Source organism: Pogona vitticeps, chromosome 4, assembly GCF_051106095.1.
Source record: "Pogona vitticeps strain Pit_001003342236 chromosome 4, PviZW2.1, whole genome shotgun sequence".
NCBI lineage: Eukaryota > Metazoa > Chordata > Lepidosauria > Squamata > Agamidae > Pogona > Pogona vitticeps.
In genome coordinates, this window is record NC_135786.1 from 32072984 (window position 1) to 32093095 (window position 20112).

A 20112-nucleotide genomic window follows, 5' to 3' on the forward strand; every position below is an offset into this window, starting at 1 on the left:
ACATTGGAGAGGTTATCCACACTGCTACAATTTGACAACTTCCTGCTACTTTAATAAGCAAACAGTAAAGTGTCAAAATAAAGATGCAACATCAGTTGTGTTTACTATCACCACTGGAAATTCCAGGAGACAATGTCTGGGTAAATCTTAGATAGTTAAATTTGAGTGTGTTTTTATGTGTAGCCATCCTTCAGTCTTGAGAGACTATGGTAACATGCTCTGAATAGAGGTCTTGGAACAGAGTCTAGTGTGGGTAAGAAAGCCAATTCGAGAGTGACAATCCCTTCCACGCAGAAGACAAATGTAATATGTCCCCTGTCCAGCTCCCGGATTTTGCTGGTTTCAGGACTGCCTCTTGGCCTCGGCCTGCCGAACAAGTGTCTCTTCAAATTGAGAGAGGCCATGATGCACCGCCTGCCTCCAGGCTGAATGCTCAGATGTCAAGATTTCCCATTGTATGTATATGCATTTCATTTGAGCCAAACCATTGCCTGTGTTCAAACAAACCCATCTCTCACTAGGTATGGTATATTTTAAAAAAACTTTATTGATTAAAAAAATTCAAAAAATTATTTACAGTAGTTTTAGTTTCTGTTTTTTTTTGTTTTTGTTTTTTGCTTCATAAACTTCAGGCAAAAGAATATTCTCTTTTTTAAATTCCCCATCCCTTCTAAAACAAGATCTCCACATCATTAGGACAAACAAGATACAGCAGTCTAGACTCTGCACCAGCAGAAGCAGTGCACTGTGGGAACTGGAACGGTCTACTTCCTTTTTTTTTTTCAGTTTCAGATCTGCTGAGGCTCTTGCAGTACTAGGAAAAAGAGGTTTCTCCTGCCTTTTTTACTGGACATGTGATCCGAATCACACTGGTCACAATTCAACTGTGTCCCTAAACCCACTGGTCATAATCCAACTGTGTCCCACTAAAATCAAGTGGGAGATTAATAGGTGTGAAAATTAATTAGAAATAACTGTAATTAAGGCTTCAGGTGGAACTTGGAATACTATTGTTGCAGCAGTTTCCCAAAAGTTTCAAGGGAAGACTGAAGCAATATATAGCTCTAGGCAACTAGAAGCCACCATGAGGAAAGCTCTCTATACAATCATTCTCTAAGGGGGTGGAGTAAACACAGGAGGAGGAGCACATGAGGTTTGCCCGCATCCATCACCATTTCAAGAAGAAGGATTTTTTACACACCGAGACTCCACACACTGGAAAAACCAAAGTTTCAGATGGCACAGAGAGCATCACTGAACAATCCCTTCAGAAAAGTCATTCTCCCTCTACGCTCCTGCCGAGTTACATATACCCTGTACTCACATAAGAAAATGTCAGGATAGGGCTCATGTCTTGCTCCACAGATTAGAAATCCAAGAGGTATACAGCTGGAACTCAAGCTGAGATAACAGTCAGGAAAAATATCTCTCTGTAGCGTACAAGTCCCAAAATCTCTCAGCCAGCATGGCCGTACTATTACTGGGGATGCTAAGTGTTCTATCAAGTGGGAATTGTCCACTCTGAGGAGTTCTGTGTTCACCATCCAAGGCCAATGATGATGGGAACAACTATGGAGACACATAGTTACAAATAAGTTCATCCAAAACATATTAACAAAATGAAGGGAAAAAAGACTATTTTCAAGGTAGCTCTGTGGGCTTTCTATCGGAGAAACTAGCACTGTTTGGTGACCGTTCTTTCTTAAGGTTGTGAATTGAATCCACTAAACAGCAGGTCTCTAGGCACAGCTGGCTACTCATTGCATGAAGGATATGGGACTAAGGGTTGAGAGCACAGGAGTGGAGGGGGAGGAATGGACAATTATTTCTTCAGCAGCAATTACAGGATGCACCAATCTAAACCCTAAGATTAGACTTTGGCTGGCAGAGAGGGGGGAAAGGCACTTGCACCATTTTGTTACAGAAGCAATAAGTCAGAGAGGGAGATCCTGTTGTCCTCCATATGTTGTTTAACTCCAAGTCCCATGACCTCTAGCAAACCTAGCTAATGGAGTCAACGTTCAACACCTGGAGGATCACAGGTCCTCCCACCTAGTTCCAGTTCTCCCAACACGCACAAGCTGCTTGCTGTCCTCATGAAGCCTTTGTACACCCGCTTCACAAACATCTGAAAAGTTGCATTCTTCTGGGCTTTAATCTTTACTATTCATGCAACATAATAATTAGGCTAACACCCTCTAAAATTAGTGTTTTTTTTCCTCACGATAGATATATAGGTGTATATAATAGATCACTATTTAACTTACATTTACAGTGAAACAGCACTATTTTAAAAAGGATGTTCATTATCACCCAGAGCACTCCATGTTTTGCACGCTCCTGGTCTCAGGACAAAAGGAGATGTGACACTCTGAAATACACACATCCTCACAAGTCAGTATGCAACCCCCAGCATCTTTCCACCTAAGTCTGTGGCATACACACTTTCTCTAATACGGGATACTATACTATTGCTGGGTCCAGTATTCTACCAAAGCTTCACTTACACAGGATGGGACATATTAAGTCACACAGAGCAGTGATACCAGAATCCACCCTGTGTAATTTTTTTTAACCTGCAGGAGAAGTTGTAATTCACCATGAAAGACCCTGCTATTTCTTTACGTCCCCTCCTGGCCATGAGAGGGCAACCTTGCTCCATCAGCAGTGGAGTACCTACATTCAGCATGATGGCAAGCAAGGATGCCAAACCAAACCAAACCTAACAGGATGTGTTTTTTGTATAGGTAGTTTTGTCAGCACACCCTTGAAAACATTGTAAGTTTTTCAGAAACATTGAGGATTACAGTTCACCATCAACAACAACAAAAATTCAAACAAAAAAAAATAAGGGGTTGTTTAAAGCAACTTCACAGTCAAAGAGTCTTGTTTAGTTCCTTCTCCCTAACTCCAAAATGCCCTTTGCTGATTTTGGTTAGCATCCTGCTAGTGTCAATCTTCTCCCTGATTTGTGACCATATTTGTACAGGAGAAACACAGGGAAGAGTACGCAGAAGAAATGCCGGAGCTACCAAAAGCAGGCCAAATTTCTACCAACATCTCAAAATCAGTAACAAAGATTGCTGAACAGCACCATATATTGTCTTTGTTCTTCTTACTGGCATCAGTATCCAGAGGGTGGCAGCAGATTTCCCTGCCCCACCCCGCCCACCTGTGCACCCCCAAATAGAAAAGAAAAATGCCACAAGCATTCACATTTCCAGTTAATTTGTTCTGTCATGGGGTGGGGGCGCTCCCATTCAGTGTGATACAAGGACCAGCCACTGATTCACACCATACCAAAAGAATGTTAAGAAATGCTACAGTATTTTTCTTTTAAAACAAAAACAAAAAAACCCACCTTCAACAAAACTTAGAAAAAAAAATACACACACCTGCCCCCGTCAGAAAGATTTACATCGAGAAGTTTTGAGAAACGGTAAAATGACACACACAAACAAACACACCCCTTTTCCACCTTAGATTACTTTAAAAGAAACAGAAAGTAGTACTCTTTTTTTCTTTAAACCATTTCTCCTCCATTACCATTTGGACCCTTTTCCTGTTCTCTTCCCTTATGTCAGCAGGCTTTGAAAATGGGGTCAGGGTGGGGAGACACAGGAGAACCTCTGCACAAGCCCTTTGAGGCAAACAGAGTCACAGTAACAAAGAGGGGGACCGGCAGCCATGTTCTCTTAGAACAAGTCTCTTGGGCCTTTCAAAAGCAGTTTGCCCTGAGATCCAAGGACCTCTGAGCACAGAAACAACACCTCTTCCACCTGGCTCCAAGGTGTGATGCTAACCAAAGGATGATGTGATTTCCCCCATCTTCTGAATGGGCAGAGGAGTGTTTTTTTATCAAGGTCAGGCAACCTGCTTCCAAGATGAGCTGGCAGCCCTACAGCAAAAGTCATGAAAGCTTTTAATGTTCCTGGTTCAAAAGAAGCCTTATCACAGCATTAACTTTTGGCCAAGAGGCCTCTCGCTGTAGAGGGCCAAGAGAAAACAAACCCTGGAAGGAAGAAAAAAAAATGAAGCCTCCGAGAGAGTGGGGGGAAATGAAGAAGACACCACCGGCTACTTGGTTTTTCTGGAAAGAGCTGGAAGGGCAGCCTCTCTTTGCAGCGAGGAAGGCAACTGCCCGCTCAGCCTTTGCGAGTCAAGCTCGGCTGCCCTTTGCAAAGCCACTTCTACCAGCAACTGGAAGCTGCTGAAGTCCTCCCCAAAGAGCTCCGGGGGTGTCGGAGGTGGTGTGTTAAAGAGTCCACTGGTGGGACTGGCGGCCTCCGCTCGGGTTAGAAGCGCCAGAGTGTTGCCGGTTGCACCCAGCTGCGGTGGCTTGGGGTGGGGTTCCAGCTCCACCCGCTGGAACGGGGGCCGGTTTTCCTGCTCGCTCCTCATTGTGCAGACATTACCGGCTGGACGCCGTACAGTGGGACAGAGCGTGGAGGGGCAGACGGACATGGGCAGCACCTTGGAGGACGGGGCAGTGGCGGCAGCAGGCGGTGGCACCATCAAGAGTCCAGCACCCGCGGCGCTGCCACGGGTCAATGCAGCATCACTGGCTTTGGCACCTCGGCGAGAAATGGTGAACTGGTTTGGGTCCTTGCCGTCCTTCAGCAGCATGTCAGGGAGAAGCCTGCGCCTGGCGTTTATGAACCAATTACATATCTAGGAGGATAAATAGACAAAGAGGAGGGTGTCAGATACATCAGAAGAACCAGTAACAACATGGAACATGGAGGAACTACAGTGGATCCTCAACTTACAGATGGCTCGACTTACAGACTTTTCGAGTTACAGACTTCTCTGGCCGCAAAATTTAGATTCGACTTGCAGCCGGAGAATCGACTTACAGACCAGAAAAAAAACCAAAATGGAACAAAAATAGAATAAAAACTGCCAGTTATGGGATTAATCGGTTTTCAATGCATTGTAGGTCAATGGAGATTCGACCTACAGACTTTTCGACTTGCAGCCACCGTTCCAATACAGATTAATTCCGTAAGTAGAGGGTCCACTGTATTGTGCCCCAGGAAACAATAGTCAAATTCACATTCAGCACACTAGAAGGATCTTAGAAAAGACCACAATTTCTCAGTGTCAGCTTCCTATCAGTAACAAGGGACCAGAAATGCTATGTGTGGATCTGGGTGTGGATTTTGTTCAGACTACCAGGTTCTGAGAGTTGCTATCAAAGAAAAGCAATTGTTGCTGTTGTTGCTATGTCACTTTTGACATATGGCGACCCTATGGATAAGAAATCGCCAACATGTTCTGCGCAATTTTTGTAAACTCAACTCCCTTTAGGAAGTCAATCCCCCTTATATTTGGTCTTCCTCTTTCCTGTTGCCTTCAGCCTTTTCCAATATTATCTTTTCCAAAGAAACCTGCCTTTTCATGATATATCTAAAGTAGGACACCGGTTTCAACATGTTCTTCCTATACAAGTTCCAAATGAAGGATGGGAAAACGTTTGGCCCATTAGAAATTAAGAAGCGGGTTTAAAAACTCAATGCACAGGGAAAGAAAGTGAAAGGCAGCCTGCATTAGCTATTTGTTATATTAATATCTCATTGTTCTTCCCCACTGCTCATGTGAGCCTGATCCTTCCTGTTCCTTGCTTTAGCCTCACAACAACCTCCGAAGTAAGGCAGGCTGAGATACAGCAAGTGTCTCAAAGTCACTCTGCACTCTTTTATAACCAAGGGCCAAAGATTTTTATCCACCGTGCCATGGACCCAATCTACACCAGCAAATTGCAGGCACTGGAAACCTCATCCAGGTGAGGTCACAACAAACAGCAATTGGTGAAAATCCAGTATCAACTCCTCTACATTAGCTGCTCTCTAGTAATGTCATTCCTGGCATTAAAAAATAAATAAACTGCAGTTCCTGGAAGCCTTGGGGAAGCTATTTATCCTTTACTTAGGCCACAGCACCCCTGCCCCTATCATTTAACATAGAGTAAATGGGAAGAAATTTTCACTTTTTCCAAAAGTGGAAATAGAGTTCTATGGTGTACCTAAACTACATTAGTTTGATTTTGCTTTAACTACTATAGCTCCATCCTACAGAATCCTAGATTAGTTTGGGGAGGGACCTACAATTTTCTGCTCAAGAGTTCTAGTTTTCCATCCTTGGACTACAGCAGGGGATTCCCTCTCCAAACTACAGAACTCAGCATTCTGCAAGATGCAGCCATGACAATGAAAATAGAATCAAACAACTATAATTGCATAGTCAGATACATTCTTAGCTATTTTTGGTTTCATGGGGGCAGTCTTTGTGATCTGTCCACCCCCGAGACCCGCAGAAGCAGACAAATAGTCTGAAGTTGCCCATTCCTGGTTTAAAGTAGATGTTCTTCGTTACCCTACTGTAAAATTCTTGTAAATACTGCACTTGGGGTGGGCAACTGTAGCCCTCCAGATGTTTCTGGCCTATAACTCTCACCAGCCCTAACTTAGAATAGCAAACAGCTTATTCAAACATCATTATCCAGAAACATGAGAATTTAACAGTTTAGGCAGCCCATTCTAAGTGTTCTAATCTTTTTTTAAAAATTAACTGTTCCATCTCTCATTAAACACATACGTACTGTATATGTACATGATGAGTTTTACCAATCCCCATCAACGCTTAACTTGAGTTCACCAATTTTTTCCTTCCCTTTGAAGAATGAATGAATAAGGATAACCTCTAATCAAGCAACTTAACATAGTGTGCATACGCTATCTGGTTGAAATTGGTGAGAGAGAAGAATCTTACCACGCTCCTGTTTTTCTGAAATTCTAAAAGACACAGCAGGATTGTGACATGAACATTGTACAATACAGAAAACATGTTGTACTGAGTAGATGCATAAACTCTGAGGTCCACCATCATTTGGCAAGTCGCCTTCAATAATCCATTTTCTCCCTCCCATCCCAAAATGCACCAAAAATAAGTAATAATTCTCCAGGCTTCTTAACAGATGAGTAAGTGTCCCCTTTTAAAGGAAGAATGTAAGACCTGAACAACTGTAAATTGAGAATTCAACATTAAAAAGAGCGAATCATAGAATAATTTAGTTGCAAGTGGCCTACAAGGCCATCGAGTCCGACCCCCTACTCAGCACAGGAATCCAAATCAAAGTAGATCAGCAATCATTCCCAAATTTGGGTCTCCACCTGTAATAAGACCAAAAATTCCAGAGGTTTTCACCACTAGTTGTACTGGCCAGGATTTCATGGAGTTGTAATCCAAGAAAATCTGGTAGGTTGGTAACTACTGATCTACAGAATCAGTAGAACTCAAAATTTCTGCACTCAGTTTCACCAACGCTGCCAGTGGTAACCAGATGCACAGTCCTATGGGGAGATTTTGCAGAAGACGTTTAAAAAGTCACTCTGGACATATCTAACGATACCTGGGACACACAACAATGTCTGGCTACCTAAGGAACTGCCTATCCCATTATGAAACTACTCTAATTCACAGGAAAGGCTCCTCTGAAGACCTGCTATCTGCACTGGCCAGTCGATTAGATATGGGAGAAATGAAGATCCACCTTCCCTCTCAAGCTGGGAAAGGCATTCTCTCCAGAACTGTGATTGTCTCAACCCACTCACTTGAAAAGCAGTTTCTCTTTTTAAAAAAATAAAAAATCAAGCATTCTAAACTACTTTATATTATAAAGTATATTTCAGATTTATTTATTTATTCCTTGGTGTATATTTATATTATTCCACACCATCTTACTGGTTGTATGAGAGAGGAACAGGACAGTGTGAAAGTATTAATAAGTACAGAAATTAAATAACAAACTTTTCATAATATTCTAATCATAAAGAAAATATTGCTACGCTTTCCACAGTGTAAGTAAATGGGTGACAGCTTTTCTTTCTCTACCCGCTACACATTCTTACCATCCTTTTTAATTGCACTGTAAGAGAGGACAGGGCAATACAGCTAGTTGTCACCTGAATGTCTATGGTTCCATGTTACAAGCTGGGATCTGCCTGGCCAGCACAGGGCAAAGCACAGACGGTTTCTTCCAAGATTCCTGGCATGCCTTTTCTCATGCCAGAGCTGTTCAAGAGAGAACAGAAAGTATGTGCATGAAGCGCCTTTCTATCGAGCAGGGCAATCTAGTTTCTTAAACAGCCCCAACACACTCTTTTACACTTCCTTATACACACACTTCTAAGATCCATTATGGTTTTAGTTATAACCTGGAAACGTCCTTCTAGTTACATGAAAAGTCTTTCTGAAAAATAAACAGTCAAACCAATAGTTTCATTAAGTTTTATCTGCAGCAGAGCATTCCGTCTCTTCCACAGCCCCCACGTCTAGAACAACAAAGAGATGACTCATTCCTTGACTGCTTTAAGAACAGATTTACGAGTCAATACCTTTTATTAGGACCAGCTCCAATAAGCAGAGAATAATAAAACAATTTCCCCCCTTTCCTAGATTTCTTCTGGCTAGGTGTTCAGGAGCCCCAAAACATGACTGTAGGAGGAAGGAAAAGACTGAGATTAAAGAAAAAGCCCACAAGAATTAAGAAAAATCTCACAAGCCTGAAGTTTAGAACTGTACTCTCTTTAGGTTCAAGAGGTCTCATGCAGACTTAAATTAGATCAGACCTGATGGAGTGGAAAACTGATTTTTCATCTTGCACCAAGCTGTTCCCTCATTTTTAGATGTGCAGTTCATGCACAAACATGCGCGGCTATGCCCAATGTCAATCTACCAGAAAAAGTACAAGAGGTGACACAATCAGCAGTTGTGCAAGCACCAGTGGAACAACTTTAACAAGCACAAACATCTAACAGAGCAGTGACATCATGAACTATGTAATAAACTGTGGTTTCTGTGATAGCTTTGCACAAGGAAAATCCAAGCCCTGCTTTTAACACATGTGTGAGAGAGTGTGTGTGTCTGTTTATGTGTGTGCATGCACACACACACTTCCTACAGTAGCTTCTTCTCCCAGGAAGTCTTTTATGTATTTGCAGATAATATTTAATACATTTAATATTTCTGCAGTAAACAGAAAATAATTCTGAATAAATCAAGCCAGCTCCATTCCCACTAAGCTCTCAATCAGCAAAGATTGTACTGTTTCAAGCGGTGCTTAAAACAACTCTTAAATTTAGGCCTTAAAAATGCTTTAAATCCAACACAAAACAAAACAGTAGTTTCATCTATTTATTGTGCATCATTTTGGGAGCCCTTGTGGGCATAAAAGTACTATAATAAATAGTTTACACAAATAAATAAAGCTCAGATATAGTAGTTAACTGCAGCTACAATTTAAACATAAAAATAAAAAATATTCTTAAAATGCTGATGTTTGCTTATCTGTTTCAAATCTAGACAGGGGTTACATCTCCATACCCATTTTACTCTATGAGAAATGTGTTATGTAACTTTGGGACCATTCTCTAGACCTCGGCTTCTCAACCTTTGACTCTCCAGAGTCAATATCCAGAAATGCTAGCCAGAATGGCTAGCAAAATTATGGATCCACTACAAAAGAAACCTGAAGACATTCCAGGGTAACACCATAAGGAGCCAGTAAGAAGGCACTTGGAAACACAGTGCCTGTTTGCATAATCTGCTTTGCCACAGACATAAGGTTGAACAACCTTTCCTGTCTTTGAAAGCTGAACTGAAATGAAGGCACACATCAAAGAAAACAATTATGGAAATATAAATCAAGCAGACTGACGTATCTTCTCTCAATCAACAGCTCTCTAAAAAAATTCTGCCTGGGGGATATATGTTGCTATAATTTCAATAATTTTCTCATTCATTTTAATTTCCTCCTCCCAAACACTGCATTTTGACAACCACAAGTGGCCACCTTTCACAAATACAGATGTTTTATAACGAGCATATTTCCATCATTGTATATCATGTACACCGAGCACTCCCATGTAGCCCTAAGGCAGAGTCTGTGGGTTTTCATACACATGCCTTGGCAAACAGGATAGGGACTTAAAAACAAAACATAAGCTGGCCTGGCCACTACTAGATTTGTTTTTATGCTTTACATACTGTGATTGGGTTCTTTTCCTGAAGAGGGCGGACCAAGGGATTCGGCGGGAATAATGGCAGGAGTCGATGTAACAGTCAAAAACGGATTGGTTTTATTAACTTTAACATCAGATAATTCTGGACCGAATGGGTCCGGCAACTCTTCGTCAGTTAACAAGTTATATTTCTTGGGTTTTGTCCCAGGCACAACATCTTTGTTTTTCATTGTTTCTTCACCCCAAAACGAGCGATTGCGTTCGGGCTCGCGACCGACGCAGTCAGAACTGAGCAGGTAGTCCTGCAACAGGGATGGACCACGGTCGACCCCTCCAATCTGGGTAGGAAAGGGCTGACACCACCAGGGGTTGCCTTGTCCATCGTAGGGCGAAAAGCCATACCCCCTCCCGGTTTCCATCCCTCTTTGGACTCACGAACTCCCGCCTGGCTCAGCTCTTTAGGCAGAGGTAGCAAGCCGTCTTCTCTCATCAGGTTTGGGAAGTTCTTAACCAGAGTCGCAACTCTTTCTCTCTCTACTCCTGTCTCTCTCGTTTGAGTGCCTTTCTCCTCCCTTTCTTCGTCTAACCCCTTTTCTCCTCTCTCCTCCTTTATAACTTCATCCCATCTCCAATCTCCCGACTCCTCCCCCCAGTCTCTCGTCCTCTCCGCTAGGAACACCTCTATAGCCTTATTAGCGCCCCCTTCTCCCTCGTCTAGTTTTATCAATTCTCCCACAGCGCATTCTCCGCCTCCTTCTTCTTTTGACGCCTGTGAGGACGGCTCACTTTCCTTCCTCTGCTCACACGCCCCCCCTGAGGAGTGGGCCGTCCTCTCTTCGGTTTGCGGTAGCATCTCTCCCTGTCGGGAAAAGTAATCCGCATTAGCATGGGCACTTCCCTTACGATATTTCACTGTGAAGGTAAATGGCTGCAAACTTAAGTACCACCTGGTCAACCTGGGATTCACATCCTTCATCCGGTTCAGCCATTGTAGCGGGGCATGATCTGTGACGAGAGTAAAGGGTGCCCCTAACAGGTAATACCTTAAAGCCTGTATAGCCCATTTAACAGCAAAAGCCTCTTTTTCTATAGTCGAATACTTCTGCTCCCTAGGGGTTAGTTTCTTGCTCAAATACATTACGGGAAATTCTACATCATCTTTCTCTTGTGACAACACTGCCCCCACTCCCCGATCTGAGGCATCAGTCTGAACTATGAAAGGCCTGGAAAAATCTGGAGCATATCTACTGGGCAATTCAGATAGTATCTGTTTCAACTCCTCAAAAGCTTTGGTCTCCTTTTCCCCCCAATAAACCAATTTTGCTTTCTTCTTTCTAGTCAAATCGCTTAGGGGAGCCGCAATGTGGGCAAAGTTGGGAACGAATTGCCTGTAATAACCTGCTAACCCTAAAAATCTCTGTACTTCCTTTTTTGTCCGGGGTACGGGCCAGGCCGTCACTTGGTCGATCTTATCTGATACAGGCTGTATTCTACCTTGTTTCACTTGAAACCCCAGGAATTTCACCCCCTTACGCGCCACTTTGCACTTGGTTGGATTAACTTTCAGTTGAGCTTCTTGCAACACCTGTAGCACCTTCTCTAGGTGCACCAAATGCTCCTCCCAACTTTTACTATATATAAGTATGTCATCAATATAAGCTCCGGCAAAATCTTTAACAGGGGTTAACACTTTATCCATTAGTCGTTGAAACGTCGCCGCTGCCCCATGCAACCCAAAGGGCATACGCGAGAATTGGTAAAGGCCCTTAGGGGTCACAAATGCTGTCTTTTCTTTATCTTCTAACCTCAAGGGTATTTGCCAATATCCCTTGGTCAAGTCTACTGATGTGAGGTACTCCGCCCCTCCCAATCGTTCTAGCAGGTCATCAATTCTTGGCATCGGATAAGCATCGAACTTGGACACCTCATTTAATCTGCGATAATCGATGCACAGCCTAACACTCCCATCTGGTTTTGGTACCACTACTGGGTAACTCCTCCAGGGGCTATAAGATGGCTCAATTACGCCCAATTGAAGCATCTCTTCTATCTCTTTATTAATAGTCTCCCTCAGGTGCCTAGGCCAGCTCCTACTTCCAGATCTGACTATGACTTGCGGTTGTGTGTTAATTGCATGTTCGACTAACGTGGTGTTACCAGGTTTTCCTGAGAAAACCTCCTTGTATCGGTGTTCTATCTCTCTCATCTGCTTCTCTTGCTCTGCGGTTAACTCCTCTCCCAAATCTAATTCTACCCCTTGGCGTAAAAAGTCCTTTGTTTCCGGGCCAAATTCTTCGTCTCTTACTTCGCCCCATAATGCTTCTCTCTCCTTCCACTCCTTTAACAAATTTACATGAAAGATGCCTTTCTTTTTAACTTTGTCGGGCATCCAGATCTCATAATCTACCTCTCCTACCTTTCTCAACACCTTATAGGGACCTTGCCAAGTGGCGAACAATTTTGATGAAGCCGCTGGCATTAATAACAAAACCTTCTGCCCAGGTTCGAATTGCCTTGTCTTAACTTTGGCGTCGTACCTCCGTTTCTGTCCTTCTTGGGTTTTCGCTAAATTCTCCCTCGCCAAAGAGGCCACTAACTTCAAATGTTCTCTCATTTCTATGACATGTTTAACATTCGTTTGCACCTCATCTCTCCCACTCTCCCACTTCTCTTTGACCAAATCGAGTATACCTCTGGGGTTCCAGCCATACATCATCTCAAAAGGTGTAAATCCTGTGGAAGCCTGTGGAACCTCCCTCACCGCAAACATTAATGGCGCCACTAACAGGTGCCACCTTTTCGGTTTTTCCATCACTAGTTTCCTTAGCATCCCTTTAAGTGTTTTATTAAATCTCTCCACTAATCCGTTAGTCTGAGGATGATAGACTGCTGTATGAAGAGGTTTTACCCCCAATAACCCCCACATTTCCTTCAATGTTTGTCCCATGAAGTTGGTGCCCTGATCTGTCAAGATTTCTTTCGGAAAGCCCAGCCGGGTAAATACTTGTAACAACTCTCGAGCCAACACTTTAGATGTCGTGGACCGCAAGGGTACTGCTTCTGGGTACCTGGTAGCATAATCTATAATAACCAAAATGTGGGTGTGACCCCCCGCCGATTTAAGAAGGGGCCCCACAATGTCCACCCCTATTCTCTGGAAGGGCTGATCCACTAGGGGCATGGGTATTAAGGGAGCTCCTGGTCTAGGTTTGGCCTGAGTTTTCTGGCACTCTGGGCATGTCTGGCAATAGCTTTCTATTTCTCTCTCCATTCCTGGCCACCAAAACCGTTGTTCAATCCTGGGTTTCATCTTATCATATGCTAAATGTCCCGCCATAGGGATATCATGGGCCAGATGTAAAATCGCCATACGCCATTTCTGTGGAACAACCAACCGCCTTTCCCCCTTCTCTGTCACATTATACAACAGCCCATTGTCCAAGATCATCCCCTTTTCTCCCCCTACTACTTCGCCCACCTCACGCGCGGCTCGCAGGTGTTCTTGCAGCGTGGCGTCATCTTGTTGTAACATACGCATGTGGTCGCGTGTTGTCTCCTGTAAGAAATCATCTCCCACTTCAATTTTAACGCAGTCTCCTTGCATCGCTTCTTTACATTCTGCTAATGTTCTATCCCCCACCCAGTCTCTTCCCAATAACATTTCTCTCGAAAGTCCTGGAACAATCCCCACTTTCATTTTCCGTTTCTCATCTCCAACTTTAACTTCGGCCCACGTCGTCTTATAGGTCTTAGAGTCTCCGTGTATGCACTTCACTGTAAACCCTTCTTCCACCCCTTCTAATTTTATGTCCCGCACTAAGGTTCTGCCGCATCCTGTATCAATTAATGCCTGTTTCTTCTCCCCATTCACCCATGCAACCACCTCCCAACCTGCTTGTTTCCCAGGTTTCTCTTGGGCATTATTCGATCCTCCTACCCAAGAGCAGTCTGTCCCAGGGCAATCCCGACGCACGTGGCCTGGGGTCCCGCAGCCGAAACACACAAGCCCCCCAAACACGCGGTCATCCACTGTAACCGGGCGTACTGGCTTCGGCCCCATAGGTTCGAAGGGACGTCCGCGAGGGCGAGCTCCTCCTGGCACGTCCATCCCTCTCTTCACTCCGCCGCCTTGTGTCTGCGTCCCCGCCTTCTCACGAGGTCTCCCACGTTCCCCTGAAAAGGCGGGACCTTCCTTGATTGCTTCTTCGGAGGCGCAATAGTCTTCGATCAGTTTGATGGCTTCTTCCAACTGCTTTGGGTTATTCTTCTGCACCCACCCTTTCAGATTCCCGCTCAAAGTCGTCACCAAATGTTCTAACACAAACGCTTCCATGACTTGCTCTTTAGATTTGTCCTCTGGTTTAATCCACCTAGTCATGTTAGCTTTCATTCTCTGCACCAAGGTTCGTGGATGTACCCCGGGTTTCCACTTAAGTTCCCTGAATCTTTTCCTATACGCTTCCTCCGTCAAATTAAGAGTCCTCAGAATCGCTGTTTTTACAGATTCGTATTGTGCGGCTTCTTGGGGGCTCAGGGTGTCTACCACCTCTTGTAATAGTCCTGTCAAGCAAGGCACCAATATTAAAGTCCATTGTTCTTTGGGCCACCCTGCAGCCACCGCCACTCGCTCAAATGTATGTAGATACGCCTCCGGGTCATCGCTAGCGCTCATCTTTTGTATTCTGATGGGGGCGGGGCCGGCCACTAGACCATTCCTTATAAACACATTATTCTTTGGGGTTCTTTCATCATCCATCCCCAGCCTCATCATGTGTCTGGTAACCAACATTTGCTGTTCCGTCAAACTTTCAATCATCTTCTCCTGCCTCTCTATGGTCTTCAACATCCTCGTCATCTCTTCCCTGCCTCCCCATTGGTCCGCCCCACGTTGGGCGCCACTGTGATTGGGTTCTTTTCCTGAAGAGGGCGGACCAAGGGATTCGGCGGGAATAATGGCAGGAGTCGATGTAACAGTCAAAAACGGATTGGTTTTATTAACTTTAACATCAGATAATTCTGGACCGAATGGGTCCGGCAACTCTTCGTCAGTTAACAAGTTATATTTCTTGGGTTTTGTCCCAGGCACAACATCTTTGTTTTTCATTGTTTCTTCACCCCAAAACGAGCGATTGCGTTCGGGCTCGCGACCGACGCAGTCAGAACTGAGCAGGTAGTCCTGCAACAGGGATGGACCACGGTCGACCCCTCCAATCTGGGTAGGAAAGGGCTGACACCACCAGGGGTTGCCTTGTCCATCGTAGGGCGAAAAGCCATACCCCCTCCCGGTTTCCATCCCTCTTTGGACTCACGAACTCCCGCCTGGCTCAGCTCTTTAGGCAGAGGTAGCAAGCCGTCTTCTCTCATCAGGTTTGGGAAGTTCTTAACCAGAGTCGCAACTCTTTCTCTCTCTACTCCTGTCTCTCTCGTTTGAGTGCCTTTCTCCTCCCTTTCTTCGTCTAACCCCTTTTCTCCTCTCTCCTCCTTTATAACTTCATCCCATCTCCAATCTCCCGACTCCTCCCCCCAGTCTCTCGTCCTCTCCGCTAGGAACACCTCTATAGCCTTATTAGCGCCCCCTTCTCCCTCGTCTAGTTTTATCAATTCTCCCACAGCGCATTCTCCGCCTCCTTCTTCTTTTGACGCCTGTGAGGACGGCTCACTTTCCTTCCTCTGCTCACACATACACACACAATTTGAGACGAAGCTGCCCCAGCTCCTCTCACACAATCAAGAACGCACAACTGCAACTACCAGCTCACCATGGGCAAGTTTCATTTTTAGCTCCAAAGCTTAGCAAGCTTAGAACTACTGGCCTTTCCATACCTCAAGAAGCACGGAAGCTTTGCATGATGTTATGTTAACCTCAGAAGCATGTAAAATGGGAAGGGCTCACATTCACACTGCTCACAACTTAGGAGATTCTGGGGAAAGTATAAAACTTCTTACTGAGCTTGTGCAATTTAGCACAGAAGAGATGGCTTTTCATCTTTTTACTCAACAATGGAGTACATTGGGTGCTCAACCATAACATACACAGTTATGCTAGGCCTTAAAACCTTTAGGACAGCAGAAGACCCTTTCCCATCCCCCATGGCTGTAGTGGGAGGGGTTAGAAACATGCCAAGAACAAATTCTGGCTAGCCAAAAAAGACAAGAAGACTTGCTGACCCTCTACTGATAATGCAGCCACATCATCTAAGTAATCTAACACAACTCGTATAATATTTCCACTAAAATACAGCACTGATTTATAGAACTGAGGACATTAGAAGTATATGTTCTATGTTCACCTGGGGAACCCTTAGTCCAGGAACCAATTTCTAATTTAGGAAGGGCACATTTCAAAAGTGTGTGGGATTAAGGCCTAAAAACAGAACAGATCAAGCAAAAAGTAATCTGATCAGTTTTTACACTGTACCGTTAAGCACACCATTCAAATTTACGCAATAACTTACCTGATTACAAAGCATAGTTCAGTTACATGGTACAGTACTTAATACTTCACTGAATGAAGCTAACAGCAAAGGAAACTTGAGTGTCCTATTCCTGCCCTACACAGTATACACCAGGGATCTCCAAAGTATGGCCCACAGGCCACATCCGGCCGGCCTTGCTGTCTGTTCCCTTCAGCCTATACGCGCGTGGGAGTTCAGGCGGGTGGGTGTCTGCGTGTGTGCATGCATGCAGGGGTGGGGTGGGGAGGTGCATGCATGTGTGAGCACACACATGCAGGGGGATGCAAGTGGCCGTGTGTACACACACCTAGGCACGTTTCTGTTCCTTCCTTTCAAAAATGTTAAAATATCTGGTGTGACCCTCAAGGGCAAAAGTTTGGAGACCCTTGATATACACCATAAAGGTATAAGCACACCATCCCATGATATGTACACTAGGGATATGTCATTCATATTTTTTGGATTTGAGTTCCATAATGGAGAATTCTCAGACTTCCATTTGACAGACCCACACCAACAGATACCTAATTTTGCTCACCTGGAGAAAGGCCTAGCTCAAATGTTCCATAACCTAGCTCCAGCCTGGCTTTTTGTTAGAAAATAAAGCTGGCTAGCACAGGGGCAGCTTCCTTTTTTAACAGGAATCCAGGCCGGAGTTCTGAGGTAGGCCCTTTTCCAGATGAGCAAAATTCTGGAGTCCATATCTGTCAGGTGGAACTTCCAGAATGGAGAATTCTGGGAGTTGGAGTTCAAAAACTCTCGAGTGGCACATCCCTGAAGGACAGCCACCTATCATACTGCCTATAGGCCAGGATTAGCCATTTCTTTTCTGATGTAAAGATTTTCATCCTGACATTCTAGTGCTTATTTGCTGGATGGCTTAAATGGTTTTAAACTATAAATTAAGAGACATACACAGAGAGATTCTAGCAAAACGTCCTTTCATAGCAGCGTGGAATTTCTGTGTCCCCCACCATGTCAGGATGCACGTCAAGTGTCACTGCTATCCCTGGAAACATTAATCAGCACTCCAGACAATGTATCACTTCAATTACATTCATATCCAATGTGACCTTTTTTTAAAAAAAAAAATCCATTTCAATAATACAGTTTTATGAAAGGTTGAACAATTTTCAGAGTGCAACGTTTTCCAGCCTAGTTTTCCTTCCATACAAATCTGCTGCTTCTGACAATGATGTACCGGCCAAACATATTGAACCTAGGCTCATGCATTCCTAATTTGGTGCCTCCAAATTGTGTGGGACTATCATCCCCATCACCTCTGCCTGGCATGGCTAAACCGCAACATCGGTCAAATAAACCTGATGGAAATAAGCACCGACTTTCTCCATTCAGACAGCACTTCCAAAGCAAAACCTTGAAAGTCCCATTAGTTCTGTTTGCTGAGTGGACTGAAGCTCGTAAAAAACACCATGCTACTGCATAAGTGGAATGTTTCTTGACAGAGGAAGGTAAGTTACAAGAACTTTTTTGGGGGGGGAGTTGGGTACCAAAGAATTATTAGCTGCAGATTTTCGGTGTTTTTTTTTTAATCCTCTGCCTCAGCTCTTTGCCTTTAGGAAATCTATAAGCAGCACATGAAGGCAACACTGTCCCTATTGTGTGTCCCTAAAATTTGATATACAAAGGTATACTTTGAACAAAGAGGATCCATTGACCTATCCTGCTTAACTGTCATCACCACATCATCTGACAGTAAAATCCAAAAGTTAACTGCTTATTATATGAAGCAGAGAAGGCAGAGCCTACAAATTTAAATTTTAATAATTTAAATACTGTTCATATTTATTGACAAGTAAAACCCTTTTACTAAATAAGGGCTCTCTTTATTTAAACCAAGAATCCCGCATACATACCTAAGTAACATCAATCTCTTCAACATTTACCAATGCTTATACAACTGAAAACATCTGGCATCTCTCCAAGAGGGATCATTCATACCATATTGTGAATACTAACACCACAGTGAAAAGTATGTCTCCATTTTAGGCCTGTAACATGTGCTTGACCAACATCTGCTAGCAAACAGGCACCCTGTTCGAGTCTCTAATCAGCTCTTCTTGACCACAGAATCATGAAATCACAAAATGCAGTTGTCTACTGTGATAGAGATTTCTGTGTTATATTTTTCCTCCAACATGCAAGAAGTTTCACCCAAACAGGAGACGGTAAACTTAGATCTTGCTCTTCACAGCGAAGAGCTACATTCCATTTTACCACACAGTAGGTCACCAGCACAGTAGGGACGTGGTGGCGCTGCGGGCTAAACCGCAGAAGCCTGTGCTGCAGGGTCAGAAGACCAAGCAGTCGTAAGATCGAATCCACGCGACGGAGTGAGCTCCCGTCGGTTCTCCCAGCTCTCGCCAACCTAGCGGTTCGAAAGCATGCAAAATGCAAGTAGATAAATAGGGACCAGCGTGTTAAAAGGTAACAGCGTGTCCAAGTCACACTGGCCATGTGACCACGGAAGATTGTCTTCGGACAAATGCTGGCTCTATGGCTTGGAAACGGGGATGAGCACCGCCCCCTAGAGTCGAACATGACTGGACTAAAGTTGTCAAGAGGAACCTTTACCTTTACCTTAGGTTGGATTGACATAGGCAGTCTAACATATGTCCCACTGATACACTGAGATCAATGAGACTTAGCCGAGTCACAAATTCCACTAAATTCCATGGCTCTTATCCAATTACAAACTTTCAGCCCTGCACAGTAATGTCTGGCACCCAAAACTGAGTTTTAAGGATTTCTCCAGAAAGCTTAGGTAGAACAGCAAAATGATTACCCAAGAGTATGAAAGGCAATCCATCAATAACAAGCAATCTACCGTACTTTGTATTTTACCAGTTCCTCAAGGCCCATCATGCAAAGCCAAGAGCAAAAAACAAAGAACTACAGAACAGAGAGTTTCTGGGCACATTCTGAACATACTCCTGGAATTGTTTTCAGTAACAGAACTCATCTCACTGTCTAATTTTGTCACTCAAAAATTATTTCCAAGCTGATTACTCCAGACTTTCCTTCAGCAACCAAATTTCAGATGGTAAGATCTTGCTGCTCATGCTAACTATCAGGAGCTGAAAATCTTCCTTGATCTACCATTAGATGGTAATCTACAATAACATTTACATTCAGCAAGAAACAAGGATAACAATACAGCATACCAGCCACCAGTAGTAACAACACTTGGGTAGCACCAATTGGGCTGATAGAAGTCACCATGTCAGCCTTGTCAGTGTCCAGTGATATACTATGAAAAGGTGGAATGTCTCACCATCCAGGTTTTTTTATAAAAAAATAATCTATTTCCAAATCCCAGACTTGGACACTTGCTAAAATAGAGAACTGTTACTGCAGCTTAAAACACTGATAGAACATACAAAACACCCAAAATGGAGGAATCATTTTGTTATCGAATTCAAACATCCTTTTGCAGGCAGGAAAGGATTACTCCCAGGAGTGGTTACAAAACTACAAGTTAATCAGACTATCTACCAGTATACTAACCTTAAAGAAAACCATTCTGAAGCACCAGTAAATATTTATAGACAGTATTTCCAAAGCCACTTTTATTTTCCATCCTGTCTACATTGAAGCCCACTGTACACAGAGGG

General features: G+C 43.7%; 1 protein-coding gene across 5 annotated transcripts in view; it reads right to left on the reverse strand.

Annotated features, from left to right (window-relative positions):
* Positions 1 to 527: 527 nt before the first annotated feature.
* The window catches only part of TGIF2 (TGFB induced factor homeobox 2), a 29043-nt gene continuing 9458 nt past the window's right edge, over positions 528 to 20112 (reverse strand). For all 5 annotated transcript variants that reach the window (XM_020801135.3, XM_072997003.2, XM_020801134.3 and 2 more), the window contains exon 3: positions 528 to 4671. In XM_020801135.3, the coding sequence (XP_020656794.2) occupies positions 4078 to 4671 (594 nt within the window). In that variant the 3' untranslated portion in view covers positions 528 to 4077. The remainder of the gene's footprint in view (positions 4672 to 20112) is intronic.